The 25987-nt window shown below is 64.4% G+C and overlaps 1 protein-coding gene across 1 annotated transcript; it reads left to right on the top strand.

Annotated features, from left to right (window-relative positions):
* The first annotated feature begins 1865 nt into the window (after window positions 1-1865).
* On the top strand, window positions 1866-19751 carry RELB (RELB proto-oncogene, NF-kB subunit). Its single transcript, XM_032677742.1, has 12 exons — window positions 1866-1942; window positions 3556-3609; window positions 4215-4223; window positions 5502-5980; window positions 7467-7624; window positions 8938-9029; window positions 9875-10006; window positions 12771-12875; window positions 14577-14792; window positions 16410-16478; window positions 17370-17447; window positions 19036-19751. Exons 1-12 carry the CDS (start codon window positions 1927-1929, stop codon window positions 19749-19751), a joined length of 2124 nt encoding a protein of 707 aa, XP_032533633.1. The 5' UTR covers window positions 1866-1926.
* Window positions 19752-25987: the final 6236 nt, after the last annotated feature.

Raw genomic sequence — 25987 nt, 5'->3', positions numbered from 1 at the left:
CCCTGTTCCCTGTCCCACCCCTGGTGCCCATCCCTGTCCCTTGGTCTCCATCCCTGTCCCATCCCTGGTCCCCATCCCTGTCCCCTGGTCCCTGTCCCATCCTTGTTCCCTATTCCTCTCTCCTGGTCCCCATCCCTGTCCCCATCCCAGTCCTCATCCCTGTCCCCTGGTCCCTGTCCTATCCTTGTCCCCTGGTCCCCATCCCTGTCCCATCCCTGTTCCCAGGTCCCCATCCCAGTCTCCAGGTCCCCATCCCAGTCCCCAGGTCCCCGTCCCTGTCCCCAGTCCCCGTCCCTGTCCCATCCCTGTCTCCTGGTCCCCATCCCTGTCCCATCCCTGTCCCCCATCCCTGTCCCCCGGCCCCCATCCCTGTCCCATCCCTGTCTCCTGGTCCCCATCCCTGTCCCCCATCCCTGTCCCCTGGTCCCCGTCCCTGTTCCCATTCTCTGTCCCAGTCCCCATCCCTGTCCACTCCCTGCCCCATTCCCAGTCCCTGTCCCAGCCCTGTCCCCAGTCCCTGTCCCAGTTCCAATCCCAATCCCTGTTCCAGTCCCTGCCCCGTCCCTTTCCCCCATCCCTGTCCCTCCCCTTGTCCCCTGTCCCCCATCCCTGTCCCTGTCCCCCATCCCTGTCCCCTCTCCCTCATCCCTGTCCCTGTCCCCCATCCCTGTCCCCTGTCCCCCATCCCTGTCCCTCTCCCCCATCCCTGTCCCCTCTCCCTCATCCCTGTCCCTGTCCCCCATCCCTGTCCCCTCTCCCCCATCCCTGTCCCCTCTCCCTCATCCCTGTCCCTGTCCCCCATCCCTGTCCCCTCTCCCTCATCCCTGTCCCCTGTCCCCCATCCCTGTCCCCTCTCCCCCATCCCTGTCCCCTCTCCCCCATCCCTGTCCCTGTCCCCCATCCCTGTCCCCTCTCCCTCATCCCTGTCCCTGTCCCCCATCCCTGTCCCCTCTCCCCCATCCCTGTCCCCTCTCCCCCATCCCTGTCCCCTCTCCCCCATCCCTGTCCCTGTCCCCCATCCCTGTCCCCTCTCCCTCATCCCTGTCCCTGTCCCCCATCCCTGTCCCCTCTCCCCCATCCCTGTCCCCTGTCCCCCATCCCTGTCCCCTCTCCCTCATCCCTGTCCCCTCTCCCTCATCCCTGTCCCCCATCCCTGTCCCCTCTCCCTCATCCCTGTCCCCCATCCCTGTCCCGCTCTCCCCTCTCCCCTCTCCCTGTCTCTCTCCCCTTTCCCCTTCCCTATCCCCGGTTCCTCTCTCCTGTATCCCTGTCCCATTTCCCCCATCCCTCTCCCCTGTCCCCCACCCCTGTCCCACTCTCCGCTGTCCCGCTGTCCCCCCCGTGTCCCGCTGTCCCCCCCCTTTCCCCGTTCCCGTCCCCCGTTACCAGCCCGGGCCCCGTTCCCGGTCCCGTTCCCGGTCCCGTTCCCGGCCCCGCCGCCTCCCCCGGCCCCGGCGCCGCCATCTTTGCTGCGCCGCCGCTCGCGCCGCTCTCGCGAGACCGCGCCGACCGCGACCACGTGACACTCCCCCCCCCCCGCCCGGGGAGGGGGGCGGAGCGCGGGAAAACAACCCCGCCCCCCTCTGGCACCGCCCACATGCATGACGTCACAGACAGCGCAACCAATAGCGGCGCGGTCCGCCCAGGAGAGGAGGGGATTCCCCGCCGCGGTGACGTCACGACGGGCTCAGCCAATGGCGGCGCTGTCCGTTTCCCCCGCCCGGGGGGGGTTTCCCCGTGCGCCCCGCGGCGGTGACGTCACGGGGCCGCTCAGCCAATGGTGGCGCGGCCCGCGCGGGGATTTCCAGGTCCGGCGGCGGCGCGGCCTCGGGGGGCCTCGGGGGGCACCGGGAGCGCCACCGGGAGCGGCACCGGGAGCGGCACCGGGAGCGGCAGCGGGGCCCGGGCACCCACCCGGGCACGGCCATGGCGCTGCCGCTCGGTGAGCGCGGCCCCGGCACGGGAGGGGCGGGGAGGGGGCGTTCCGGGGGGCTCGGGGGGCCTCGGGGGGCACCGGCACCGGGGGGGGCTCCGGGGGCGGCGGGAATGGGAACGGGACCGGGATCGGGATCCGGGCACGGCCACGGCGCTGCCGCTCGGTGAGCGCGGCCCCGGCACGGGAGGGACGGGGAGGGAGCGTTCCGGGGGGCTCGGGGGGCCTCGGGGGGCACCGGGAGCGACACCGGGAGCGACACCGGGAGCGGGGCCCGGGCACCCACCCGGGCACGGCCACGGCACTGGCGCTCGGTGAGCGCGGCCCGGGTACGGCTCGAACACGGGAGGGGCGAGGGGGGGTCGTTCCGGGACACCGGGGGGCCTCGGGGGGGCACGGGAGGGGACCCGCCCCCGCGGCACAACCGGGACATTGGGGGGGGGGGAAACGGGGGGTGTCACGGCCTTGGGGACCCCCCGATCCCGTCCGGGGGTGGGCAACAGGATGGGGGGGGTTGTTCCGGTGCTGGGGACACCTCGATCGCGGCCGGGGGTGGTCCCGGGGACCCCCTCCCCCCCGTTCCTGCTTAGGGTGAGGGAAGGTGGTCGCGGGGGTGCCCCGGCGGCTTCTCGTGGGGGGTGTCACGCTCCTGGGGACCCCCCGATGGCGGCTGGGGGTGGGTAACGGGGGGGTCTCACGGTCTTGGGGACCCCCCCGGTCCCGGTCGGGGGGGTCCTGGCTCCTGGCAGGTGGTTGTTGGTAGGGAATGGTGGTCGTGGGGGTCCCCTGGCAGCGTCTCTCGGGGGGTGTCACGATCCTGGGGACCCCCCCCGGGTCCCGATCCCTGTCCCTGGTCCTGGAAATCCCTCCGGTGTCACCCGAGGGGATCCCTGGATGTGTCGATCCCTTCCCTGAGGGGGGCAGCGGTCCCGGGATCCCCCGATCCCCCTGGTCCTGCTCTGGGATCCTGGGATTCCCCTGATCCCCCTTTCCTGCCCCGGGATCCCGGGATCCCCTTGTCCTGCTCTGGGATCCCGGGATCCCCTTGTCCTGCTCTGGGATCCCGGGATCCCCTTGTCCTGCTCTGGGATCCCGGGATCCCCTTGTCCTGCTCTGGGATCCTGGGATTCCCCCGATCCCCCTTTCCTATCCCGGGATTCCCTTGTCCTGCTCTGGGATCCTTCTCTCCCTCTTTCCTGCTCTGGGATCCCTTGATCCCCCTTTCCTGCCCCCTGATCCCGGGATCCCCTTTCCCTGCCCCATGATCCCATTATCTCCCTTTCCTTCTCCGTTATCCTATTATTCTCCTTTCCTGCCCCATGATCCCATTATCCCCCTTTCCTGCCCCATTATCCCCCGTTCCTGCCCCATGATCTCGTTATCCCCTTTTCCCGCCCCATGATCTCCCTTTCCCGCCCCATTATCCCCCTTTCCTGCCCCATTATCCCCCTTTTCCCACCCCATTATCCCCCTTTCCTGCCCCATTATCCCCCTTTCCCGCCCCGTTATCCCCCTTTTTCCACCCCATTATCCCCCTTTTCCCACCCCATTATCCCCCTTTTCCTGCCCCGTTTCCCCCCCATCCCGTTCCGGGGGGTGACATTCCCGTGTGTCCCCTCCAGGCGCTGCCCTGCAGGACCCCGGCCTGGCCATGGCCCCCCCTGCCCCCGTCACAGGTGAGACCCTCCCTCTCCCCTCCCCGTCCCCTCCCCTGTCCCCTCCCTCTCCCCCGTCCCAGGTGAGACCCTTCTCTGTCTCCTCCCTTCCCTGTCCCCGTCACAGGTGAGACCCTCCCTCTCCCCTCCCCGTCCCCTCCCGTGTCCCCTCCCCTGTCCCCTCCCTCTCCCTCGTCACAGGTGAGACCCTCCTCTGTCCCCTCCCTGTCCCCTCTTTGTCCCCTCCCCTGTCCCCTCCCTCTCCTCCTAACAGGTGAGACCCTCCCTGTCCCCTCCCTGTCCCCTCCTTGTCCCCGTCACAGGTGAGACCCTCCTCTGTCCCCTCCCCTCCTTGTCCCCGTGACAGGTGAGACCCTCCCTGTCCCCTCCCCTCCCTGTCCCCTCCTCTCCCTGTCCCCTCCCTGTCCCCTCCCTACCCCCGTCACAGGTGAGACCCTCCCCGTCCCCTGCCCCTCCCCTCCCCGTCCCCTCCCTGTCCGCTCCCCTCCCTGTCCCCTCCCTGTCCTCTCCCTGTCCCCCCTCCCCTCCGGGGGTCCCCGAGCCCCCCCCCCGGAGCTGCGGGGGGGCCTCAGGAGGAGCCTCAGGGGGTTGTTTTCCCTCCGCAGACGATTTAGGTGAGTGAATCCCGGCAATCCCGGGAATCCCGAGGGATTCGGGCACCCGGACCAGCTCCGTGCCCACGGATTTGGGATTTGGGACCCCGGAGCCCCCTCAACACCGAGCCAGGGATGGGATTCCCCCCCTTTTCCATGGATTTTCCCCCCTTTTCCCTGGATTCCCCCCCGTTTTCCATGGATTACCCCCCCCTTAGGGCACACGGGGAGGGTCCTGCCGAGGCCAGGGGGGTCTCACAGGGGTGGGATTGGGGCAGGACCCCCCTAATCCCGACCCCTGAGGGCAAAGGGGGGTCCTGCCAAACCCAGGGGGGTCCTGCCCACCCCGAGGGGTCTCCCAGGGCTGGAATTGGGACAGGACCTGAGGGGTCGGGATTTGGGGGGTCCTGCCCACCCCGAGGGGTCTCACAGGGATTAGGGGGGTCCCGCCCACCCTGAGGAGTCTCCCAGGGCTGGAATTTGGGCAGGGGTTGGGATTCGGGGGGTCCTGACCTCCAAGGGGTCTCCCAGGGCTGGAATTTGGGCAGGGGTTGGGATTCGGGGGGTCCTGACCCCTGAGGGGTCTCACAGGGCTGGAATTGGGGCAGGAGGAGTCGGGATTAGGGGGGTCCTGACCTCCGAGGGGTCTTCCAGGGATTCGGGGGGTCCTGCCCACCCCGAGGGATCTCATGGGGCTGGAATTGGGGCAGGGGTTGGGATTCGGGGGGTTCTGCCCCTCCGAGGGGTCTCCCAGGGCCGGAGGGCACATGAGGGGTCCTGCCAAACCCGGGGGGGGGGTCCTGCCCACCCCGAGAGGTCTCACAGGGATTAGGGGGGTCCCACCCACCCCGAGGGATCTTACAGGGATTAAGGGGGTCTCGCCCACCCTGAGGGGTCTCCCGGGGCTGGAATTGGGGCATTAGGGGGGTTCTGCCCCTCTGAGGGGTCCCACAGGACTGGAGGGCACATGAGGGGTCCTGCCAAGACCGGGGGGGTGTCCTGCCCACCCCGAGGTGTCTCACAGGAATTAGGGGGGTCCCGCCCACACCGAGGGGTCCCACAGGGCTGGAATTGGGGCAGGACCTGAGGGGGTCGGGATTAGGGGTGTCCCGCCCACCCGAGGGGTCTCCCAGGGCTGGAATTGGGGCAGGAGGGGTCGGGATTCGGGGGGGTCCCACCCCTCCGTGGGGTCTCCCAGTGCCGGAGGGCACATGAGGGGTCCTGCCAAGCCCGGGGGGGGTGGTCCTGCCCACCCTGTACCCCCCCCCCCGCGTTGCCATCGCCCCTCTCCCCGCACAGAGATCCTGGAGGAGGTGATGAAGGAGGACGGATTCCAGCCGGACCTGGCGCCCGTCCTCACCCGCCTGGTGGCCCGGGGGCCCTCGGGGCCGCCCTGTCCCCCTGCCCACCCCCCTCCTTCCTCCTCCTCCTCCTCCCGCTCCTCGCCCCCCCCGGGCCCCCCCGACCCGCGGTGCCCCCTCCTCGCCCGCAGCCTCGGCGGCCTCTCCCTGTCCCCCCCCCGACCCCGGCTGGTGCCGCGGGGCACGGGGGGCTCGGGGGTCCCTCCCCCCCCCTCCCGGCCCCGCTGGACCCCCGCGACCCCCAAGGAGCCCCCCCGGGCCGAGGAGCCCCCCCGGGCGGAGCCCCCCCGGCTCGTCATCACCGAGCAGCCCAAGCAGAGGGGGATGAGGTTCCGCTACGAGTGCGAGGGACGCTCGGCCGGGAGCATCCTGGGCGAGAGCAGCACCGACAGCACCAAGACCCTGCCCACCATCGAGGTGGGCGGCCAAGGGGGGGGCCTGGAGGGGTGTTTGGGGATTGGGGGGCTGCCGGAGCCGCGGGGGTGACGTGGGGAGGGGCCTTGGGGGGAGCAGCACCGACAGCACCGAGACCCTGCCCAGCATCGAGCTGGGAGGGGAGGGGCCTTTGGGGGGTCCTGAAGGGGCTCAGGGGGGCTCTTAGGGGGGTCCTGGAGGGGCGTAGGGGGCTCTCGGGGGGTCCTGGAGGGGTGTTGGGGGGTTGGGGGGCTGGCAGAATCACGGGGGTGACGTGGGGGGATCCTCGAGGGGAGCACCAAGGCATCGAGGTGGGCATGGGGGGAGCTCTTAGGGGGTTCTGGAGGGGTGTTTGGGGGCTGGGGGGCTGCTGGAGGGGCTCGGGGGGGGGCTCTCAGGGGGTCCTGGAGGGGTGTTTGGGGGTTGGGGGGCTGCTGGAGCCGTGGGGGTGACGTGGGGAGGGTCCCCGGGGGGAGCAGCACCGACAGCACCGAGACCCTGCCGAGCATCGAGGTGGGAGGGGAGGGGGCTTTGGGGGGTCCTGAAGGGGCTCGGGGGGGCTCTCACAGGGTCCTGGAGGGGCGTAGGGGGCTCTCGGGGGGTCCTGGAGGGGTATTTGGGGGTTGGGGGGCTGCCGGAGCCACGGGGGTGACGTGGGGAGGGTCCTCGGGGGGAGCAGCAAGGCATCGAGGTGGGAGGGGAAGGAGCTCAGGGGGGGCTCTCGGGGGTTCCTGGAGGGGTATTTGGGGGTTGGGGGTCTCTTCTGGGGCTTGGGGGGCTCTTAGGGGGGTCCTGGAGGGGTATTTGGGGGTTGGGGGGCTGCCAGAGCCATGGGAGAGGGTCCTCGGGGGGAGCAGCACCGACAGCACCAAGACCCTGCCCGGCTCCCCGTGTCCCCGTGTCCCGACATTCCCACCCTTTTCCGTGTCCCTGTATCCCAACCCATTTCCTGTATTCCAACCCATTCCCTGTATCCCAACCCATTCCCTGTATCCCAACCCATTCCCGGTGTTTTTCCAGCTGCTGAACTGCCAGGCCATCCCCTCCCTCCCCACGTCCCAGTATCCCCATATCCCAACCCATTCCCTGTATCCCAACTCATTCCTGGTGTTTTCCCAGCTGCTGAACTGCCAGGCCATCCCCATGTCCCCATATCCCCATATCCCAAGCCATTCCCAAGCCATTCCCAGCCCATTCCCAACCCATTCCCAGTCCATTCCCGGTGTTTTCCAGCTGCTGAACTGCCAGGCCATCCCCTCCCTACCCATATCTCTGTATCCCAAGCCATTCCCAAGCCATTCCCGGTGTTTTCCAGCTGCTGAACTGCCAGGCCATCCCCGTGTCCCCATATCCCTGTATCCCAAACCATTCCCAACCCATTCTCACCCCATTCCCGGTGTTTTCCAGCTGCTGAACTGCCAGGCCATCCCCCTGCTCCCTGTATCCCTGTATCCCAAGCCATTTCCAGTGCATTCCCGGTGTTTTCCAGCTGCTGAACTGCCAGGCCATCCCGGAGGTGACGGTCACGGCCTGCCTGGTGTGGAAGGATTGGCCCCACCGGGTGCACCCCCACGGGCTGGTGGGCAAGGACTGTGCCAACGGGCTGTGCCGCGTCCTGCTGCGGCCCCAGAGCAACCCCCGCCACAGGTGGGACCCCAAAACCACCCCAAACACACCCCAAAAACATCTGGGGGGGCCCCAGAGCAACCCCCGCCACAGGTGGGACCCCAAAACCACCCCAAACACACCCCAAAAACATCTGGGGGGCCCAGAGCAACCCCTGCCACAGGTGGGACCCCAAAACCACCCCAAAAACATCTGGGGGGGCCCAGAGCAACCCCCGCCACAGATGTGACCCCAAAACCACCCCAAACACACCCCAAAAACAGCCCAGAGGGGACCCTGGGCCCCAGAGCAACCCCTGCCACAGGTGGGACCCCAAAACCACCCCAAAACCAGTCCCAGGGGTACCCCGGGCCCCAGAGCAACCCCCGCCACAGGTGGGACCCCAAAAGCACCCCAAAAACATCTGGGGGGCCCCAGAGCAACCCCTGCCACAGGTGGGACCCCAAACACATCCCAAAAACAGCCCAGAGCGGACCCCGGGCCCCAGAGCAACCCCTGCCACAGGTGGGACCCCAAACACACCCCAAAAACATCTGGGGGGCCCCAGAGCAACCCCCGCCACAGGTGGGACCCCAAACACACCCCAAACACACCCCAAAAACAGTCCAGGGGGTCCCGTGGGCACTGGGGGATGGGAAATTGGAGTTGGCACCACTTTTGGGGGTCCTCCAGGCAGGAGGGGCTGGGAAACTGGAGGTGGCATCGTTTTTGGGGGGGTCCCCCGGGCAGGAGGGGCTGGGAAATTTGGATCCTCTGGATCTGACACCAGCCTGGAGATGGTTTTTGGGGGGTTCCTTGGGCACCAGGAGGGTGGGAGGGGCTGGAAAACCTGGATCCCCTGGAGGTGGCACCACTTTTGGGGGGGTCCTCCGGGCAGGAGGGGATGGGAAACTGGAGGTGGCATCGTTTTTGGGGGGGTCCCCCGGGCAGGGGGGGTGGGAACCTGGAGTCCCTGAAGCTGGCATCGTTTTTGGGGTGTCTCCTGGGCACCAGGAGGGTGGGAGGGGCTGGAAATTCGGGTCTCTTGGAGCTGGCATTGGCCCAGAGCTGGTTTTTGGGGGGTCCTCTGGGCACCGGGAGGGTGGGAGGGGCTGGAAACCTGGAGCTGGCATCGGTTTTGGGGGATTCCCTGGGCAGGAGGGGCAGGAAAACTGGATCCCTTGGAGGTGGCACCACTTTTGGGGGGTTCCCTGGGCACCAGGAGGGTGGGGGGGCCTGGAAACCTGGACCCCCTGGTTTTGGGGGGTTCTCTGGGCACCAGGAGGGTGGGAGGGGCCGGATCTGTGGGATTTGGGATGTGGGGACCCCCCTGCTCACGGCTGTGCCCCCCCCAGCTTCAGCAACCTGGGCATCCAGTGCGTGAAGAAGAAGGAGATCGAGGGGGCCATCGAGAAGAAGCTGCAGTTGGGCATCGACCCCTTCAAAGGTGAGGGGTCCCGTGCCCACCCCGGGGGTCCTGGGCTCATCCTGGGGGTCCTGTGCCCACCCCAGAGGTCCTGTACCCACCCCGGGGGTCCTGGGCCCATCCCAGAGGGTCCTGGGCTCACCTTGGGGGTCCTGTGCCCACCCTGGGGGTCTTCGGCTCACCTCAGGGGTCCTGTGCCCACCCCGGGGGTCCTGGGCCCATCCCAGGGGTCCTGTGCCCACCCTGGGGGTCCTCAGCTCACCTCGGGGGTCCTGTGCCCACCCTGGGGGTCCTGTACCCACCCCAGAGGTCCTGTGCCCACCCTGGGGGTCCTGTGCCCACCCCGGGGGTCCTGTGCCCACCCTGGGGGTCCTGTGCCCACCCCGGGGGTCCTGTCCCCATCCCAGGGGTCCTGTGCCCACCCCAGAGATCCTGTGCCCATCCCAGGGGTCCTGTCCCTATCCCGAGGGTCCTGGGCTCACCCTGGGGATCCTGTGCCCACCCCGAGGGTCCTGTGCCCACCCCGGGGGTTCCTGTGCCCACCCTGGGGGTCACACCCCAAACCTGGAGGTCCTGTCCCCATCCTGGGGGTCCTGTCCCCACCCTGGGGGTCACACCCCAAACCTGAGGGTCCTGTCCCCATCCCAAGGGTCCTATCCCCACCCTGAGGGTCCTGTCCCCACCCTGGGGGTCACACCCCGAACCTGAGGGTCCTGTCCCCATCCCGAGGGTCTTGTCCCCACCCCGGGGGTCCTGTCCCCCCCTCTCCGTGCCCGTGGGGGTCTGACCCCCCCCGGGGGGTGTCCCCCTCCCCCTCCCCAGGGGCTGAGCCCCCCCTCTCCCCTCTGTGTCCCCCCTTTCCCTAGCGGGTTCCCTGAAGAACCACCAGGAGGTCGACATGAACGTGGTCAGGATCTGCTTCCAGGCCTCCTTCCGGGATGGATCCGGGACCACCCGGCACCTGAGCCCCGTCCTGTCCGAGCCCATCTTCGACAAGAGTATGTGAGACCCCCAAACTCAGCCCCAGGGACCCCCAAACTCGGCCCCAGAGACCCCCAAACACAGCCCCAAACTCAGCCCCAGAGACCCTCAAACTCAGCCCCAAACACACAGAGAGCCCCTCAGCACACAGAGACCACCCAGAGACCCCCAAACTCAGCCCCAGGGACCACCCGGCACCTGAGCCCCGTCCTGTCCGAGCCCATCTTCGACAAGAGTACGTGAGACCCCCAAACTCAGCCCCAGGGACCCCCAAACTCAGCCCCAAACACACAGAGACCCCTTCAGCACACAGAGACCACCCAGAGACCCCCAAACTCAGCCCCGGGGACCACCCGGCACCTGAGCCCCGTCCTGTCCGAGCCCATCTTCGACAAGAGTACGTGAGACCCCCAGAGACCCCCAAACTCAGCCCCAGGGACCCCCAAACTCAGCCCCAAACACACAGAGACCCCTTCAGCACACAGAGACCACCCAGAGACCCCCAAACTCAGCCCCAGGGACCCCCAAACTCAGCCCCAAACTCAGCCCCAGAGACCCCCAATTTCAGCCCTGACAGCACACAGAGACCCCCCAGAGACCCCAAACTCAGCCCCAGGGACCCCAAACTCAGCCCCAGGGACCCCCAAACTCAGCCCCAAACTTAGCCCCAGAGACCTCCAAACTCAGCCTCAGGGACCCCCAAACTCAGCCCCAAACTCAGCCCCAGGGACCCCCAAACTCAGCCTCAGGGACCCCCAAACTCAGCCCCAAACACACAGAGAGCCCCTCAGCACACAGAGACCCCCCAGAGACCCCCAAACTCAGCCCCAGGGACCCCCAAACTCAGCCCCAAACACACAGAGAGCCCCTCAGCACACAGAGACCCCCCAGAGACCCCCAAACTCAGAGGGTTTGGAGGAATCCAGGGGGGTTTGGGGGGATCCAGGGGAGGTTTGGAGGGTCTGGGGGGGGCTTTGTGAGGTCCAGTGGAATTTGGGGGGATCTGGGGGGGCTTTGTGAGGTCCGAGGGGGTTTGGAGGGATCAGGGGGGGAATTGGGGGAATCCAGGGGGATTTGGAGGGTTCTGGGGGAGGTTTGGAGGGTCTTGGGGGAGTTTGTGAGGTCTGAGGGGGTCTGGGGGGTCCAGAGGGGTTTGGGAGGTCCAGGGGGAATTTAGGGGAATTCGGGGGGCTTTGTGAGGTCCAGGGGAGTTTGGGGGGTTCAGGGGGGACTTGGGGAAATGCAGGGGGGTTTGGGGGGTCTGGGGGAGGTTTGAAGGGTCTGGGGGGAGTTCATGAGGTCCGGGGGGGGGTGGAGGGTCCAGAGGGATTTGAGGGGATCCGGGGGGGGGGTTGGGGGGTCTGGAGGGGTTTGGAAAGTCCAGGGGGGTTTGGGGGGTTTAGGGGGTGTTTGGGGTCCCCTCCCCAGCTCATCCCAATCCTGGGGGTACCTGGTCCTGGTTTGGGGGGATCTGGGAGGGGTTTAGGGGGAGTTTGGGGGGGGGGTTGGGGGGTTTAGGGGGTGTTTGGGAGCCCCTCCCTGGCTCATCCCAATCCTGGGGGTACCTGGTCCTGGTTTGGGGGGATCCGGGAGGGGTTTAGGGGAGTTTGGGGGGTCCGGGGGGGTTTGAGGGTTTAGGGGGTGTTTGGGGTCCCCTCCCCGGCTCATCCCAATCCTGGGGGTGCCTGGTCCTGGTTTGGGGGGATCTGGGAGGGGTTTAGGGGGAGTTTGGGGGGTCCAGGGAGGATTTTATGGGGTCCGGGGGGGTTGGGGGTCTAGGGGGTGTTTGGGGTCCCCTCCCTGGCTCATCCCAATCCTGGGGGTGCCTGGTCCTGGTTTGGGGGGATCTGGGAGGGGTTTAGGGGGAGTTTGGGGGGTCCAGGGGGTATTTTATGGGGTCCGGGGGGGTTTGGGGGTTCAGGGGGTGTTTGGGGTCCCCTCCCTGGCTCATCCCAATCCTGGGGGTGCCTGGTCCTGGTTTGGGGGGATCTGGGAGGGGTTTAGGGGGAGTTTGGGGGGTCCAGGGGGTATTTTATGGGGTCCGGGGGGGTTTGGGGGTTCAGGGGGTGTTTGGGGTCCCCTCCCTGGCTCATCCCAATCCTGGGGGTGCCTGGTCCTGGTTTGGGGGGATCTGGGAGGGGTTTAGGGGGAGTTTGGGGGTCCAGGGGGTATTTTACGGGGTCCGGGGGGGTTTGGGGGTTCTGGGGGTGTTTGGGGGGTCCAGGGGGTATTTTATGGGGTCCGGGGGGGTTTGGGGGTTCAGGGGATGTTTGGGAGGTCTGGGGGTATTTTATGGGGTCCGGGGGGGTTTGGGGAGGTCTGGGGGTATTTTATGGGGTCCGGGGGGGTTTGGGGAGGTCTGGGGGTATTTTATGGGGTCCGGGGGGGCTTGGGGGTTCAGGGGATGTTTGGGGAGGTCCGGGGGGGTTTGGGGGTTTAGGGGAGTTTGGGGGGTCCGGGGGGATTTTATGGGGTCCGGGGGGGTTTAGGGGAGTTTGGGGGGTCCAGGGGTATTTTATGGGGTCCGAGGGGGTTTGGGGGTTCAGGGGGTGTTTGGGGGGGTCCAGGGGGTATTTTATGGGGTCCGAGGGGGTTTGGGGGTTCAGGGGGTGTTTGGGGGGGTCCAGGGGGTATTTTATGGGGTCCGGGGGGGGAGTTTGGGGATTTAGGGGGTGTTTGGGGGGTCCGGGGGTATTTTATGGGGTCCGGGGGGGTTTGGGGGTTCAGGGGGTGTTTGGGGTCCCCCCCCCGGCTCCTCCCAATCCGGCGGAATTCCGGCAGAATCCACGAACACGTCGGAGCTGCGGATCTGCCGCATGAACAAGGAGAGCGGGCCCTGCACGGGGGGGGAGGAGCTGTACCTGCTCTGCGACAAGGTCCAGAAAGGTACCCCCCCAAAACCCCCCCGGGACACCCCCCCCCGGCAAAATTTGGGGTCAAATTAACCCTCCCGTCAAAATTTGGGGTCAAAGTACCCCCGGGATGGGGTCAAATCACCCCCCCCCGGGGATTATTTGGGGTCAAATCACCCCCCTTGGGGAATATGTGGGGTAAAATTATCCCCTTGGGGAATATTTGGGGTTGAATCACCCCCCTGGGGAATATTTGGGGTCAAATCACCCCCCTGGGGAATATTTGGGGTCAAATTAACACCCCCCCCCCCGGCAAAATCTGGGGTCAGAGTACCCCGGGAGGGAGGAGTATTTGGGGTCAAATCACGCCCCCTGAGGAATATTTGGGGGTGAAATGACCCCCCTGGGGAATATCCCCGGGATCTGGGACCATTGTTGGGGAGGTTCCCTGGGCAGCGGGACCCCCTGGGCTGTTTTTTGGGGGGTTCCCGGGCTCCAGGAGGAGAGGGAAGGAGTTGGGAACTGGATCCTGTGGATCCCCTGAATCTCCTGGATCCAACACCAGCCTGGGGGTGATTTTGGGGATTCCCTGGGCTGGAAACCTGGATCCCCTGCATTCCCTGGATCTCCTGGATCCAGCACCAGCCCAGGGGTGATTTTGGGGATTCCCTGGGCTCCAGGAGGGAGGGAAGAGCTGCAAACCTGGATCTCCTGGATCTGGGAACATTTTTGGGGATTCCTTGGGCACCAGGAAGGAGAGAAGGGCTGCAAACCTGGATCCCCTGGATCTCCTGGATCTCCTGGATCCAGCACCAGCCCAGGAGTGATTTTGGGGATTCCCTGAGCTCCAGGAGGAGTGGGAAGGGGTAGAAACCTGGATCTCCTGGATCTGGGACCATTTTTGGGGATTCCTTGGGCTCCAGGAGGGAGGGAAGAGCTGCAAACCTGGATCCCCAGGGGTGATTTTAGGGATTCCCTGGGCTGGAAACCTGGATCCCCTGGATCTCCTGGATCTCCTGGATCCAGCACCAGCCCAGGGGTGATTTTGGGGTTCCCTGGGCTCCAGGAGGGAAGGAAAAGCTGGAAACCCGGATCCCCTGGGCTGTATTTTGGGGGATTCCCTGGGCTCCAGGAGGGAGGGAAGAGCTGCAAACCTGGATCTCCTGGATCTGGGACCATTTTTGGGGATTCCTGGGGCTCCAGGAGAGTGGGAAGGGCTGCAAACCTGGATCCCCAGGGGTGATTTTGGGGATTCCCTGGGCTGGAAACCTGGATCCCCTGGATCTCCTGGATCTCCTGGATCCAGCACCAGCCCAGGGGTGATTTTGGAGATTCCCTGGGCTGGAAACCTGGATCCCCTGCATTCCCTGGATCTCCTGGATCCAGCACCAGCCCAGGGGTGATTTTGGAGATTCCCTGGGCTGGAAACCCGGATCCCCTGAATCCCCTAAATCCCCTGGATCCAGCACCAGCCAAGGGCTGGTTTTGGGGATTCCCTGAGCTCCAGGAGAGTGGGAAGGGCTGGAAACCTGGATCCCCTGGATCTCCTGGATCCAGCACCAGCCCGGGGCTGGTTTTGGGCATTCCCTGAGCTCCAGGAGGGAGGGAGGGGTTGGAAACCCGGATCCCCAGGGGTGATTTTGGGGATTCCCCGGGCTCCAGGAGGGAGGGAATCGCTTCCAACCCTCCTCCCTCGATCCGTCCCCGCTCCACCGGCCCCTCCCTGTCCCCGCAGAGGACATCGCGGTGGTTTTCCGTCGGGAATCCTGGGAAGCGCGGGCGGATTTCTCGCAGGCCGACGTTCACCGCCAGGTCGCCATCGTGTTCAAAACCCCCCCGTACCAGCACCTGGAGCTGCGAGAGCCCGTGGAGGTGGAGGTGTTCCTGCAGCGCCTCACAGACAGCGTCTGCTCCGAGGCTTTCCGATTCACCTACCTGCCCAGGGACCACGGTGGGCACGGCGGGCACGGGGGGGGGGGGCACGGGGGGACACAGGGTCCGTGGGATGGGGACAGGACCCCCGGGTTTGGGGTGTGATCCATGGGATGGGCACAGGGACATGGGATGGGCACAGCGCCTGCTCCGAGTCCTTCCGATTCACCGACCTGCCCAGGGACCACGGTGGGCACGGCGGGCACGGGGGGGGGGGGGCACGGGGAGGGGCACGGGGGGACACAGGGTCCATGGAATGGGGACAGGACCCCCGGGTTTGGGGTGTGATCCATGGGATGGGGATAGGACCCCCGGGTTTGGGGTGTGATCCATGGGATGGGCACAGTGTGTGCTCCGAGTCCTTCTGCTTCACATGCCTGCCCAGGGACCAGGGTGGGCATGGAGGGGGGCATGGGGTGGGCACAGGGGGGCATAGGGTCCATGGGATGGGGACAGGACCCCCGGGTTTGAGGTGTGATCCATGGGATGGGCACAGGGACATGGGATGGGCACAGTGTGTGCTCCGAGTCCTTCCGCTTCACCGACCTGCCCAGGGACCACGGTGGGCACGGGGGGGGGGAATGGGGTGGGCACGGGGGGGCATAGGGTCCATGGGATGGGGACAGGACCCCCAGGTTTGGGGTGTGATCCATGGTGTGGGGACAGGGACATGGGATGGGGACAGGGACATGGGATGGGCACAGCGTCCGCTCTGAGTCCTTCTGATTCACACACCTGCCCAGGGACCACGGTGGGCACGGCGGGCACGGGGTGGGGGGCACGGGGACATCGTGGGATGGGGACAGGGACAATGGGATGGGGACAGGACTCCCGGGTTTGGGGTGTGATCCATGGTGTGGGGACAGGGACATGGGATGGGGACAGGGACATGGGATGGGCACAGCGTCCGCTCCGAGTCCTTCTGATTCACACACCTGCCCAGGGACCACGGTGGGCACGGGGGGCACGGGGACATCGTGGGATGGGGACAGGGACAATGGGATGGGGACAGGACTCCCGGGTTTGGGGTGTGATCCATGGGATGGGCACAGGACCCCCAGGGTAGGCACAGGACCCCCAGGTTTGGGGTGTGACCTCCGGGGTGGGCACAGGACCCCTGGGGTGGGGACAGGACCCTCAGGTTTGGGGTGTGACCTCCGGGGTGGGCACAGGACCCCCAGAGTGGGGACGGGACCCCCAGGGTGGGCACAGGATCCCCAAGGTGGGCACGGGACCCTCAGGTTTGGGGTGTGACCCCGGGGTGGGCACAGGACCCCCAGGTTTGGGGTGTGACCCCCAGGATGGGCACAGGACCCCCGGGTTTGGGGTGTGGCCCCCAGGATGGGCACAGGACCCCCAAGGTGGGGCCAGGACCCTCAGGTTTGGGGTGTGACCCCCGGGGTGGGCACGGGACCCTCAGGTTTGGGGTGTGACCCCAGGGTGGGCACAGGACCCCCAGCTTTGGGGTGTGACCCCCCGGTTTGGGGCCACTCCACCTGAGGCAGTGCCCAGCCCCCCATTTTGGGGCCAGCCGGGGGGGTCTCTCCAGGCCGGGGCTGGGGGGTCTCTCCCTGCTAAGGGGGGTCCCCCCAAGCCCCCCCATGACCCCCCCCCGTGTTCTCCCTCTCCCCCCCAGACGCCTACGGGGTGAACGTGAAGCGCAAGCGGGGGATGCCCGACGTGCTCGAGGAGCTCTCGGGGGCAGGTGGGACCCCCGGGCACCCCCAGGGACCCCCTGGCATGTTGGGGGCACCCCCAGGGACCCCCTGGCACGAGGGGGGGACCCCCGGGGGGGTGGGACCCCCAGAGACCCCCCGGAGGGGCGGGTCTGGGGGAGGGGGACACGCTGGGGCCGCCTTTGGAGCCACTTCTGGGGCCACTTCGGGGGCACTTTTGGGGCCATTTTTGGGGTCACTTTTGGAGCCTCTTTTGGGCCACTTTTGGGGCCCATTTGGGGCCACTTTTGGGTCACATTTGGGGTCACTTTCAGGCCATTTTTGGGGCCTGTTTTGGGGCACTTTTGGTGCCAATGTGGGACCATTTTGGGGGCAATTTTGGGCCACTTTTGGGGCCATTTTTAGGGCCTCTTTTGGGGCAATTTTAGGTCACTTTTGGGCCACTTCGGGGCCATTTTTGGGGCACTTCTGGGGTCACTTTTGGGCCACTTTTGGGGCCATTTTTGGGGCCTCTTTTGGGGCACTTTCAGGGCCAATGTGGGACCATTTTTGGGGCAACTTTTGGGGCCCATTTGGGCCACTTTTAGGGCCAGTTTGGGGTCACTTTTGGGGCCTCTTTTGGGTCACTTTTGGGCCACTTTTGGGGCCATTTTTAGGGCCTCTCTTGGGGCAATTTTGGCTCACTTTTGGGCCACTTTTGACACCACTTTTGGGCTATTTTTGGAACCAACTTTTGAGGATACTTTGGGGCCACTTTTGGGTCACTTTGGCTCCTGGAGCAGGGGAGGGGCTCAGGGGGGAGCTGGGGGGGGTCCGAAGGTGTCCTGGGGGGCTTTGGGGACCCCCTTCCCAGCTGGGGTTGGGGGTGGTCCCATGTTGGGGTGCCTCCCTCACCCCCCGCCCCCCCTTTGACCCCCCAGATCCGTATGGGATCGAAGCCAAGAGGAGGAAGAAGCCCCCCGGGTACCTGGAGCACTTCGTCCCGCTGCCAGTGGCAGGTGGGACCCCAAAACCCCCCCCCAAATCCCCCCTGGGTGAGGTGGGACCCCCAAATCCCCCCCAAAACCCTCCCTGGGTGAGGTGGGACCCCCAAATCCCCCCTCAAAACCCCCCCTGGGTGAGGTGGGACCCCCAAATCCCCCCCAAATACCCCGTGGGTGAGGTGGGACCCCCAAACTTTAGGTGGGACCCCCAAATCCCCCTCCCAAAACCCCCCCTGGGTGAGGTGGGACCCCCAAACCCGCCCAAAACCCCCCCTGGGTGAGGTGGGACCCCCAAACCCCCCAAAACCCCCCCTGGGTGATGTGGGACCCCCAAACACTCCCCCAAAACCCCCGTGGGTGAGGTGGGACCCCCAAATCCCCCCAAAACCCCCCCCGGGTGAGGTGGGACCCCCAAAACCCCCCCGGGTGAGGTGGGACCCCCAAATCCCCCCCCAAAACCCCCCCTGGGTGAGGTGGGACCCCCAAATCCCCCCCAAATCCCCCGTGGGTGAGGTGGGACCCCCAAACTTTAGGTGGGACCCCCAAATCCCCCTCCCAAAACCCCCCCTGGGTGAGGTGGGACCCCCAAACCCGCCCAAAACCCCCCCTGGGTGAGGTGGGACCCCCAAACCCCCCAAAACCCCCCTGGGTGATGTGGGACCCCCAAACACTCCCCCAAAACCCCCGTGGGTGAGGCGGGACCCCCAAATCCCCCCAAAACCCCCCCCGGGTGAGGTGGGACCCCCAAAACCCCCCCGGGTGAGGTGGGACCCCCAAATCCCCCTCCCAAAACCCCCCCTGGGTGAGGTGGGACCCCCAAATCCCCCCCAAATCCCCCGTGGGTGAGGTGGGACCCCCAAACTTTAGGTGGGAATAAACTTTAGGTGGGACCCCCAAATCCCCCTCCCAAAACCCCCCCCGGGTGAGGTGGGACCCCCAACCCCCCCCCAAACCCCTCCTGGGTGAGGTGGGACCCCCAAACCCCCCCCGGGTGAGGTGGGACCCCCAAACACTCCCCCAAAACCCCCCCCGGGTGAGGCGGGACCCCCAAACCCCTCCCAAAACCCCCCCTGGGTGAGGTGGGACCCCCAAACCATGCCTTGGGTGAGGTGGGACCCCCAAACCCCCCCAGGTGAAGTGAGACCCCCCAAACCTTAAGTGGGACCCCCAAACCCCCCCCCCTTGGGTGAGGTGGGACCCCCAAACCTCGCCCTGGGTAAGGTGGGACCCCCCCCAGGGGTAAGTGGGACCCCCAAATGCCCCTCCAGGGTTTAAGTGGGACCCCCAAACCTTCCCCCCGGGTTAGGTGGGACCCCCCAGGAGGGTTTGGGGGGCTGGGACCCCCCCAGGACTATTTTGGGGAGCCCTTTTCCTCCCCCCCAGGAGAATTTGGGAGGCTGGGACCCCCCAGGACTATTTTGGGGAGCCCTTTTCCTACCCCCCAGGAGAATTTGGGGGGCTGGGACCCCCCAGGACTATTTTGGGGAGCCCTTTTCCTCCCCCCCCAGGAGAATTTGGGGTGCTGGGCCCCCCCCAGGACTATTTTGGGGGGCCAGACCCCCCGCCCCAAGACCCCCTTAACCCCCCTTCCCCCCCCCCCCAGACGACGCCTTCGGGGGTGACCCGGAGCCCCCCCTGGACCCCCTGGACCCCCTGAGCCACCTCTACCTTCCCTTCCCGCCCCCCCCGGGGCTCCCCCCGCTCTTCCCGCCGCCGGAATTCCCGGAATTCCCGCCTTTCCCGGGCCCGGAGCTGCTTTTGGAGCCCTCCCCGCCCACCCCCCAACGCGCCCCCCCCCGCCGACCACCCCCCCCCCCACCTCCACCCTGGTGGGCTCCCACATGTTCCCGGGGCATTTGGGGGACGGCTGAGACCCCCCCCCCCAAAAAAAAATACCAACCCGAGGGGTTTGGGGGACCCCAAATTAGGGACCTCCCCCCATCCCGGGCCGGCTGGACCCCCCCGGGAAGGGCAGAGCCCCCCCCCCTTCATTTCCCCCCCAATTTGCACTATATTTATGGGGGGGGTGCGGGGGGACCCCCGGGATTCTGGGGGGGGAGACCCCTGGAATTGGGGGGGGGGGGCGTTCCCATTTCTCCGGGAATAAAGCCATGGATGGACCCCTGGGATTTGTCCTTGGATTTGGGGGTTGGGGGGGAACGGGGGGACCCCCGGGATTGGGGGGGGACCCCCGGGATGGGGAGGGGACCCCTGGAATTGGGGGGGGGCCGTTCCCATTTCTCCGGGAATAAAGCCATGGATGGACCCTGGGATTTGTCCTTGGATTTGGGGGGGGAATGGGGGGACCCCCGGGATTGAGGGGGGACCCCCGGGATTGGGGAGGGACCCCCGGGATTGAGGGGGGCACAGGGAGACCCCCTGGAATGGGGGGGACCCCTGGAATTGGGGGGGGGGGGGGGGGGGGGCGTTCCCATTTCTCCGGGATAAAGCCATGGATGGAGCCTGGGATTTGTCCTTGGATTGGGGGAGTGAGGGGGGTGGAGTGGGGGGGAGGATACTGGATGGACTGGTCGGACTGGTTGAACTGGTTCCCGGTGGAAGTCCCCGCTGGGAAGCCCCGGCCACGCCCCCTGGAACTGGGAATGACCCGGAGCCACTGGGAATGATCCAGAGCCACTGGGAATGACCCAGATCCACTGGGAATGGTCCAAATCCACTGGGAATGACCCAGAGCCACTGGGAATGATCCAAACCCACTGGGAATGATCCAAACCCACTGGGAATGGTCCAAATCCACCGGGAATGGTCCAGAGCCACTGGGAATGATCCAGAGCCACTGGGAATGGGCCAGAGCCACTGGGAATGGTCCAAACCCACTGGGAATGATCCAAATCTACTGGGAATGGTCCAGAGCCACCGGGAATGATCCAGAGCCACTGGGAATGATCCAGAGCCACTGGGAATGGGCCAGAGCCACTGGGAATGATCCAAACCCACTGGGAATGGTCCAGAGCCACTGGGAATGATCCAGAGCCACTGGGAATGGTCCAAATCCACTGGGAATGATCCAGAGCCACTGGGAATGATCCAAACCCACTGGGAATGGTCCAGAGCCACTGGGAATGATCCAAACCCACTGGGAATGATCCAGAGCCACTGGGAATGGTCCAGAGCCACTGGGAATGGTCCAAACCCACTGGGAATGGTCCAAACCCACTGGGAATGGGCCAGAGCCACTGGGAATGATCCAAACCCACTGGGAATGGGCCAGAGCCACTGGGAATGGTCCAAACCCACTGGGAATGACCCAGATCCACTGGGAATGGTCCAGAGCCACTGGGAATGGTCCAAACCCACTGGGAATGATCCAAATTCACTGGGAATGGTCCAGAGCCACTGGGAATGGTCCAGAGCCACTGGGAATGATCCAGAGCCACTGGGAATGATCCAGAGCCACTGGGAATGGTCCAAATCCACTGGGAATGATCTGGATCCACTGAGAATGATCCAGATCCGCCGGGAATGGTCCAAATCCACTGGGAATGATCTGGGTCTGCTGGAAATGACCTGGATCCACTGGGAATGGTCCAAACCCACTGGGAATGACCCAGATCCACTGGGAATGATCCAAACCCTCTGGGAATGATCCAAACCCACAGGGAATGGTCCAGAGCCACTGGGAATGATCCAAATACACTGGGAATAGTCCAGAGCCACTGGGAATGGTCCAGAGCCACTGGGAATGATCCAAATACACTGGGAATAGTCCAGAGCCACTGGGAATGGTCCAGAGCCACTGGGAATGATCTGGATCCACTGGGAATGATCCAAATCTACTGGGAGTGATATGGGTCCACTGGGAATGCCCTCGATCCACTGGGAATGATCCAGGTCCAGCCCCAGCACATGGAGACCATGATGGGGCCAGACTGGGACTGGGACTGGGATCAGCCTGGCCCAGTATCCCACTGGAACTGGGACCAGCTCTGGGACCAACCCGGCCCAGTATCCCCCTGGAACTGGGACCAGTGAGGCCCAGTATCCAACTGGAACTGGGACCAGCCTGGCCCAGTATCCCACTGGAACTGGGACCAGAATCAGGGACCAGCCTGGCCCAGTATCCAACTGGAACTGGGACCAGTGAGGCCCAGTATCCCCCTGGGACTGGGACCAGCCTGGCCCAGTATCCCACTGGAACTGGGACCAGCTCTGGGACCAACCCGGCCCAGTATCCCCCTGGAACTGGGACCAGTGAGGCCCAGTATCCAACTGGAACTGGGACCAGCCTGGCCCAGTATCCCACTGGAACTGGGACCAGAATCAGGGACCAGCCTGGCCCAGTATCCCCCTGGAACTGGGACTAGTGAGGCCCAGTATCCCCCTGGGACTGGGACCAGCCCATCCCAGTATCCCCCTGGAACTGGGACCAGTGAGGCCCAGTATCCAACTGGAACTGGGACCAGCCTGGCCCAGTATCCCACTGGAACTGGGACCAGAATCAGGGACCAGCCTGGCCCAGTATCCCCCTGGAACTGGGACCAGTGAGGCCCAGTATCCAACTGGAACTGGGACCAGCCTGGCCCAGTATCCCACTGGAACTGGGACCAGAATCAGGGACCAGCCTGGCCCAGTATCCCCCTGGAACTGGGACTAGTGAGGCCCAGTATCCCCCTGGGACTGGGACCAGCCCATCCCAGTATCCCCCTGGAACTGGGACCAGTGAGGCCCAGTATCCAACTGGAACTGGGACCAGCCCATCCCAGTATCCCACAGGAACTGGGACCAGCAGCAGCCCCGCCCTCCCCACAGGCCCCGCCCACACCTCCACCCCCGACTAAACCCCGCCCCCGTTCCTTTAGGCCCCGCCCCTTTTCTTTCCCCACCCCTCCATTGGCTCCACCCCGCGCGCCGCCGCTTGGCCCCGCCCCTCCGCTCCCCATTGGCTCCGCCCCACACGACCCCCCCCTTGGCCCCGCCCCTTCCCCCTCAGTTGCGCTTCCGGGTCCGGCTGAGGCGGCGGCGGTGAGGCCTCTCCGCGTTCGCCGTCCGTTCCCCCCTCAACCCCCTCCCGCCCCCCTTTAACCCCCTTTCTCCTCCTCGTTACCGCCCTTAACCCCCCTTAGGGCCCCCCCCGCTCCTCCCGAGGCCGCGGGCGGTGAGCGGCGATGGCGGCGGGGCCCGGCCCCGTTAACCGTTAATTCCCCCCTTTTAACCCGCTTTTAACGCCTCTTTCCCCCCCCTTTTCCCCTTCCCCCCCCCCCCGCTCTTCCTGAGGGGCCGGCTTTTCCCTCCCCTTTCCCCCCTTTTCCCTCCTTTTCTCCCTCACTTTCTTCCCCTTTTCCCCCTTTTCCCTCTTCTTCCCCCGTTTTTCTTCCTCTTTTTCCTCTTTCCCCTCTTTTATCCCCCTTTTCCCTCTTCTTTTCCCCCTCTTTTTCCCCTTTTCCCTTCTTGTCCCTCGTCTTTTCCCTCCTTTTCCATCCTCTTTCCCTCTCCTTTCCCTCTTTTTTCCCTCTCCTTTCCCTCTCCTTTTTTCTCTTTATTTTTCCTCCTTACCCTCTTCCTCTTTTCCCTCCTCTTCCTCCCTCCTCTTTCCCCCTTTTCCCTCCTCTTTCCCCCCTTTTTCTTCTTCTTTTCCTCTCTTTTTTCCCCTCCTTTCTCCTTTCCCTCTCTTTTCTCTTTCCTTTCCCTCTCCTTTTTCCTCTTTATTTTTGCTCTTTTCCCCTCTTCTTTTCCCCCTTTTCCCTCCTCTTTCCCTCTCTTTTCTCTTTCCTTCCCCTCTCCTTTTTCCTCTTTATTTTTCCTCCTTTTCCCTCCTCTTTTCCCTGCTTTCTTCATCTTTTCCTCTCTTTTTTTCTCTCCTTTCCATCTCTTTTCTCTCTCCTTTTCCTCTCCTTTTTCCTCTTTATTTTTACTCCTTTTCCCTCCTCTTTTCCCCCTTTTTCTTCCTCTCTCCCTCTCTTTTCTCTCTCCTTTCCCTCTCCTTTTTCCTCTTTATTTTTCCTTCCTTTCCCTCCTCTTTCCCCCTCTTTTCTCTCTCCTTTCTCTCTCATTTTCCTCTTTATTTTTCTTCCTTTTCCCTCCTCTTTTCCTCTTTTTTCTTCATCTTTTCTTCTCTTTTCCCCTCCTTTCCCTCTCTTTTCTCTCTCCTTTCCCTCTCTTTTCCCTCTTTTTTCCTCCTCTTTTCCCCCTTTTTCTCTCCTTTTTCCCCCCTTTTTCCTCCTCTTTCCCTCTCTTTTCTTTCTCCTTTCCCTCTCCTTTTTCCTCTTTATTTTTCCCCCTTTTTCCTTCTCTTTCCCTCTCTTTCCCCTCTCCTTTCTCTCTCTTTTCCCTCTTTTTTTCCTCCTCTTTTCCCCCTTTTTCTCTCCTTTTTCCCCCCTTTTCCCTCCTCTTTCCCTCTCTTTTCTCTCTCCTTTCCCTCTCCTTTTTCCTCTTTATTTTTCCTTCTTTTCCCTCCTCTTTTCCCCCTTTTTCCTCCTCTTTCCCTCTCCTTTCCCTCTCCTTTTTCCTCTTTATTTTTCCTTCTTTTCCCTCCTCTTTTCCCCCTTTTTCCTCCTCTTTCCCTCTCCTTTCCCTCTCCTTTTTCCTCTTTATTTTTCCCCCTTTTTCCTCCTCTTTCCCCCTTTTTCCTCCTCTTTCCCTCTCCTTTCTCTCTCCTTTTTCCTCTTTATTTTTCCCCCTTTTTTCCCTCCTCTTTCCCCCTTTTTCCTCCTCTTTCTCTCTCTTTTCCCTCTCCTTTTTCCTCTTTATTTTCTCCCTTTTTTCCCTCCTCTTTCCCCCTTTTCCCTCCTCTTTCCCTCTCCTTTCCCTCTCCTTTTTCCTCTTTATTTTCCCCCTTTTTTCCCCTCCTCTTTCCCCCTTTTCCCTCCTCTTTCCCCCTCCTTCCCCCCTAATTCCTCTCTGCTCCCCCAGGGCCGGACCAGCCGCCTCCTGCTGCTGCTGCTGCTCCTTTTCCCGGTTATTCCTGGTTATTCCCGGTGCTTTATTCCCGGTTATTCCCGGGATGTGGCACGAGGCCCGCAAGCACGAGCGGAAGCTCCGCGGGATGATGGTGGATTATAAAAAACGGGCCGAGCGCCGCCGGGAGTACTACGAGAAAATCGTGAGTCACCGGGGGGGCCCTGACCCGGTTCGGGGGTCTTTGGGGTGTTTGGGGGGTCCCTGACCCCGTTTGGGGGTCTTTGGGGGTCCCTGACCCGCTTTGGGGGTCTTTGGGGTGTTTGGGGGGTCCCTGACCCGGTTTGGGGGTCTTTGGGGTGTTTGGGGGGTCCCTGGCCTGATTTGGGGGGTTCCTGTCCCAGTTTGGGGGGGCCTGGCCCCATTTCGGGGGTCTTTGGGATGTTTGGGGGGTCCCTGGCCTGGTTTGGGGCTCTTTGGGGTGTTTGGGGGAGTCCCTGTCCCAGTTTGGGGTGTCCCTGTCCCAGTTTGGGGGGTCCCTGTCCCAGTTTGGGGGGTCCTTGTCCCAGTTTGGGGTGTCCCTGTCCCAGTTTGGGGGGTCCCTGTCCCGGTTTAGGGATCCCTGTCCCAGTTTGGGGGGTCCTTGTCCCAGTTTGGAGGGGTCTTTGGGATGTTTGAGGGGGTCCCTGGCCTGATTTGGGGGGTCCCTGTCCCAATTTTGGGGGTCCTTGCCCTGATCTGGGGGGGCCTTGACCCGGTTTGGAGGGTCCCTGTCCCAGTTTCGGGGGTCCCTGTCCCGGTTTGTGGTGTCTCTGTCCCAGTTTGGAGGGTTCCTATCCCAGTTTGGGGGATCCCTGTCCCAGTTTGCGGGATCCCTGTCCCAGTTTAGGGGGTCCCTGTCCCAGTTTGGGTGTTCCTGTCCCAATGTAGGGGTTCCCTGTCCCAGTTTGGGGGATCCCTGTCCCAATTTAGGGGTTCCCTGTCCCAGTTTGGGGGATCCCTGTCCCAGTTTGGGGGATCCCTGTCCCAGTTTAGGGGGTCCCTGTCTCAGTTTGGGGGCTCCTGTCCCAATTTGGGGGGTCCCTGTCCCAGTTTGGGGGTTCCTGTCCCAGTTTAGGGATCCCTGTCCCAGTTTGGGAAAGTCTTTGGGATATTTGTGGGGTCCCTGTCCCAGTTTGGGGGGTCCCTGTCCCAGTTTGGGGGGTCCCTGTCCCAGTTTGGGGGGTCCCTGTCCCAGTTTGAGGGGTCCCTGTCCCAGTTTGGGGGGTCCCTGTCCCAGTTTGAGGGGTCCCTGTCCCAGTTTAGGGATCCCTGTCCCAGTTTGGGGGATCCCTCTCCTGTTTTAGGGCTCCCAGTCCCAGTTGGGGGGCTCCCAATCCCAGTTTGGGGATCCCAGTCCCGTTTTAGGGCTCCCAATCCCAGTTTGGGGCTCCCAATCCCAGTTTGGGGGCTCCCAATCCCAGTTTGGGGGCTCCCAATCCCAGTTTGGGGGGTCCCAGTCCCATTTTAGGGCTCCCAATCCCAGTTTGGGGGGATCCCAGTCCCATTTCATGACTCCCAGTCCCAGTTTGGGGGGCTCCCAATCCCAGTTTGGGGTTCCCTGGGAGTGTTTCCTCCCTTTCCCTTCCTCCCCAATCCCGTTTTTTCCCCCTTTTCCCAGAAAAAGGACCCGGCTCAGTTCCTGCAGGTTCACGGCCGCG

This window comes from Chiroxiphia lanceolata, unplaced genomic scaffold (assembly GCF_009829145.1).
Source record: "Chiroxiphia lanceolata isolate bChiLan1 unplaced genomic scaffold, bChiLan1.pri scaffold_97_arrow_ctg1, whole genome shotgun sequence".
NCBI classification, from domain to species: Eukaryota; Metazoa; Chordata; class Aves; order Passeriformes; family Pipridae; genus Chiroxiphia; species Chiroxiphia lanceolata.
Note: the sequence above shows the minus strand (reverse complement) of the source record. Positions and strands in the feature narration are given on the sequence as shown.

Bases quoted from the DNA above. Each gene is read 5' to 3' on its own strand.
- RELB (XM_032677742.1), top strand. The intron at 9,030-9,874 runs GTGAGGGGTCCC...CCCTTTCCCTAG, and splicing joins GGGCATCGACCCCTTCAAAG to CGGGTTCCCTGAAGAACCAC. The intron at 12,876-14,576 runs GTACCCCCCCAA...CTGTCCCCGCAG, and splicing joins CTGCGACAAGGTCCAGAAAG to AGGACATCGCGGTGGTTTTC.